Here is a 4190-nt window from a genome sequence, read left to right on the forward strand (position 1 = left end):
TTTTTTGCCGTAATTCGGCAGCTCGTAACAAACTACGTTGAATAGGATCGATTCACAGCGATTTATTCCAGGATATTCAAAAAAAATAGTGCCAATTTGCCAAAAATCGCCGAAATTTGTCATTTTTCTGTATATTTGCCCATTTATGGTGATCCAGTCCACTATAAATCAATCTGAAAATATCTCTATCCGACTCAGTTTGTTCCTAGCTATCGATATAACGCCATATCACAACTCAAAATGTGCCTCTGGACATGGATAGAGCAACAAATATTCGAAAATCACCTCAAATTTGGCCATTTTTTTCAATTAAAAATTATAAAAGCCAAATTATAGCCAACATACGTACGAAAATGTGTCTATGTCCAGACAATTTTAGACGAGGGATCGATTTCCAGTTTCTTTTGTTACAGGTTTGTGTGATTTTTGTGTCAAAAAGTAAGATTTTCTGGGACCAAATTGTGCAAATCACGACCATGAGCTTCAGTTTCGCGGCCAAATCGACCCATTCAGCAAACAATTTCTGCCTTGGCTACCTTTGAACATCTAGTATGATCCCTCACGAACATTTTAAGTACCTACATGACCAAGTCGAGTGATGTTTTCATATATTTCTAGCCGCATATTCGGTTGGTTCGATTTCAACTCTCAGAAAATCGATTTTTGGCCAAAAAATCCTTAAGTATGGACCTTTTAGGGTGGGTGTCTTTGTGCAAAGTTATTTTTCTTCGAAAATATGGGCAGTCTTCTCAGACAAAAACTCCAAAAAGTGATTTTTTGAGGTACTTGTCGAACAAAAGTGACGATTTTTACGGATTTTGTTATGAAATTATCATTTTTTGCTCGAGAGGTACCTCAAAAAATCATTTTTATGGGCTGTAGACTGGTATCTCCCAATATTTTCACAGAAAAAAACTTTTTGCCAAGTTACGTACCAAAAAAAATTATTTTTTGAATATCTAAGCGACACATTATCCAACTGCCAATCCAATGCATCTTCAATACATACATAAGTGCATGATCATAAACAAATTCATAAATTTCTATATGAGTTATTGTCATAAAACAAATTCAAATGCATTTTAAATCAATAAAAGTCTCTCAGCATGAATGTATTTAAAAAACACGGGCAACGTTGGGCTTTTTGATGATCAAAAAACAGATTGGAAGCTCTAAATTACATGTCGTACTAATCACATAACCAAACAGAGTAATTCTGGAGGTATGCCAATGAACCGAACTGCAAAATTGCATTGATGTAAAAAAAAAGGATATTCAAGGGCCGCATTTTGCAAATGAAAATTTTTCAGAGCACAATTGAATGGGCAAGCGGAATAATGAAACGTAATTTTTTTTGTAAAATGGAGAGCTCCTGAAAAAAAATTGCAGCAAAAGTGCCCCACAAAAATATTGTCTGAATTTGTTTTCATGTACCACTTTAAATGAAAAAAATTTTACGAGGCAATTCAAATTGAACATTTTTATTGAGACACTCTTTCATGCAATATTTTTCGGTTCAATTTGAATCGCCTCGTAAACAATTTTTCAGTAAAAGTGGTACATGAAAACAAATTCAGACAATATTTTTGTGGGGCACTTTTACCGCAAATTTTTTTTCAGAGGCTCTCCATTTTCCAAAAAAATTACGTTTCATTATTCCGCTTGCCCATTCAATCCAAAAATTCTATTTAAAAATGTCAAGTAATTCTAAATCGGTCGTATTGGGAACAATTAGTACAGTTTATATCGAATAAAGTGTTGTTGTTGCCAAATGTCAAATTCGGACGGCAGATGAATGTTTCGATATTCGGCGAATGAAGCCTTTCGAACAAGTGCATACACAAGAATGGTGACACTAATACATTTGCACAACGCTGCGAAACACTCCGAATTTCGCAACCAGCATCGTTGAAACGTTGATTGTGTTTGTGTTCGAAATACATCGCGGTGCGACGATTGAACTCAACATGATCCGGCATGGTGCTGCTGTTGTGAACATTGAAATCATTCGTTTGTTAAGAATTTGCTCGTGCACAAGACACAGCTCAACGCGCTCAAATAATTACGCAGCAACTAAAATCAATTTGTGATTGGCTTGGTTTTTTCGTTCGTCATGTAAGTAAAAAAAAACAAATTTTAATTTTTTGCCGCGCCAAAACGGAATTTTGCATAAATATCGTGGAAATTCGGTCGGTAATTGCTACTTTTTCCCGTTTTTTGTGGTTAATAGTTTTTTTTTTCATGTGATTAGTTTAAGATGGAAACATAAAAATCAAAATCAGGACAATCTCAACCAAATCCGAGATTTACCAAAGGAAAATTCAGTTTTCATCAGGTTTTGTTCATAAACTTGTGTTTCAAGAAAAGAAGAAAATTTAGAATAAAAGTATCGGTGTGAATGTTCATTATTTTTCTCGAAAACATTCCATTAAGCAATGTGATGACATCCAGTGTTTCGAGTAGAAAAAAAGAGTCGCATTAAATGTTTGGATATTTTCGTGCAACGCACATTTTTGGCGCGCTCAATCGGATAGTATCATTCGACGCATGATGCACAATGTTCATACGTAAACACGAACTGGCTTGGCAAGGATTTCACCGTTAGTTGTTTTCCATAAGCATTAGGCATTATGAACCAGTGAACAGTGTGTTTTTTTGTCAACTTATCGCTGTCGCTACATGCAGCGAACACGATTCGATTCGAAACAACACAGTGTGGTTTGAGATGTGTAATAACGGGAAAAAATTCTGTAACAAACTTCAGCGTTGACAAACAATTTACTGCGTCCAAATATGATTTTCATTTTTTTTTTCAATTATATATCAAACATTCGATTTTCGTAGCAAGTAACATTTTTCGTTTCATTTTTGTTTCGCATTTCAGAAAAAAATGGCACGCTCACAGAAAAAGTCGAAAGGAAAGTCGCCAGTGAAGAAGGTTGTTTCCAGCAGCCATTCGGCGAAGAAAAACATAACGAAGAAAAAGTCCAAGATCAACGATTCGAACTTCAAGTACTATATTCACAAGGTCTTGAAGAGTGTTCATCGCGACATCAGCATCGGCAAAAAGGGTATGGCCATCATGAATGACTTCATGATCGATGTGTTCCAACGAATTGCTATTGCGGTAAATAACGTGTTCTTGCTAAATAGAATTGTACATTTCGTGTTCAAATCTGAACCTGGGCATGAAAATAATTAATCCATGTTCAACTGATTTTTATTACGTCTAATCAATTTGCAGGCATCCGATTTGGCCAAAATCGACCAAAAACACCGAGGCGGCTCCCGATTGACTGGCAAAGCGGTAGTAACGATCACCAGCCGTCACATCCAGACAGCCACCCGATTGGAATTGCCAGGTGAATTGGCGGTACATGCCGTGAACGAAGGTACCCGAGCCGTACAAAAGTACCTCGACAGCAAGAGCAATGAATAAACGCCTTACTTTGTTCACACGATTCAATTTCATCATCAACATGCGAGTGAAATTAATCGCAAAAGTAACATCGTTTTCACAACATCACTTTTCGTACTCGTTATAACGTCAAAATGTTTTCGTTACATTCAAAAAAGAGCATATTTGTTTTCGCGTAGATCGTAATTTGTTTTCCGTTAAAGAAAATTCTAAATATACCATTCGTTGATTAAATATTATTCGTTGTTACCAAACAATCAAATATTCAAGAAGAAAAATAGATTCAGAACAGTTGTTTTGTGAATCATCAAATGATTTAATAAAGAACAACAAGAAACCGCTGGCATTTTTATCAACAGATATTGTTTTTGAAACAGGTGAAAAAATCTGGCTTTGATGCTGCATAAGGTAATGTATATATTTACAGAGAGTGAATTGAAAGAAAAGTCCAAACATGTAAATGAGACGCTGAAAAATTCAATTGATTGATTCATCATATTAGTATTGACCGATGGTACTGACTGGACAATCGAATTGAATGCGAATTTTCATCTCACTTTGAGTAAATGTGTGTCGTTGTATGCACACTATGGTGTGCGTGTCGGCTTGTTTTACTAACGCTCTCAGCACGCCATGATGTACGTTAGTCATTACACCGACGGGTAAATCATTTTCATGTGTATTGGAACCGACGCAAATCACTTGATTTGATGTTGCAACTATTGTAAGTGTGCAATTTTTTCTGGAGCCGACGTGCAGAAGCGTCGCTCTT

The 4190-nt window shown here is 35.9% G+C and overlaps 1 protein-coding gene across 1 annotated transcript; it reads left to right on the forward strand.

Annotated features, from left to right (window-relative positions):
- Nucleotides 1–1881: 1881 nt before the first annotated feature.
- On the forward strand, nt 1882–3755 carry LOC129571858 (late histone H2B.L4-like). The gene is made up of 3 exons (XM_055451728.1): nt 1882–2115; nt 2886–3127; nt 3245–3755. The coding sequence occupies exons 2-3, from the start codon at nt 2891–2893 to the stop codon at nt 3437–3439; spliced, it is 432 nt and encodes a 143-aa protein (XP_055307703.1). The 5' UTR covers nt 1882–2115; nt 2886–2890; the 3' UTR covers nt 3440–3755.
- The last annotated feature ends 435 nt before the right edge of the window (nt 3756–4190 follow it).

This window comes from Sitodiplosis mosellana, unplaced genomic scaffold (genome assembly GCF_009176505.1).
Source record: "Sitodiplosis mosellana isolate CC-2019 unplaced genomic scaffold, AAFC_SMos_1.0 Smas_scaffold_3553, whole genome shotgun sequence".
Taxonomy (NCBI): domain Eukaryota; kingdom Metazoa; phylum Arthropoda; class Insecta; order Diptera; family Cecidomyiidae; genus Sitodiplosis; species Sitodiplosis mosellana.

Coding starts and splice junctions, on each gene's coding strand:
- LOC129571858 (XM_055451728.1), top strand. CDS start 2,891: ATGGCACGCTCACAGAAAAAGTCGAAAGGAAAGTCGCCAGTGAAGAAG. Junction 3,128..3,244: donor TCCAACGAATTGCTATTGCG/GTAAATAACGTG, acceptor ATCAATTTGCAG/GCATCCGATTTGGCCAAAAT.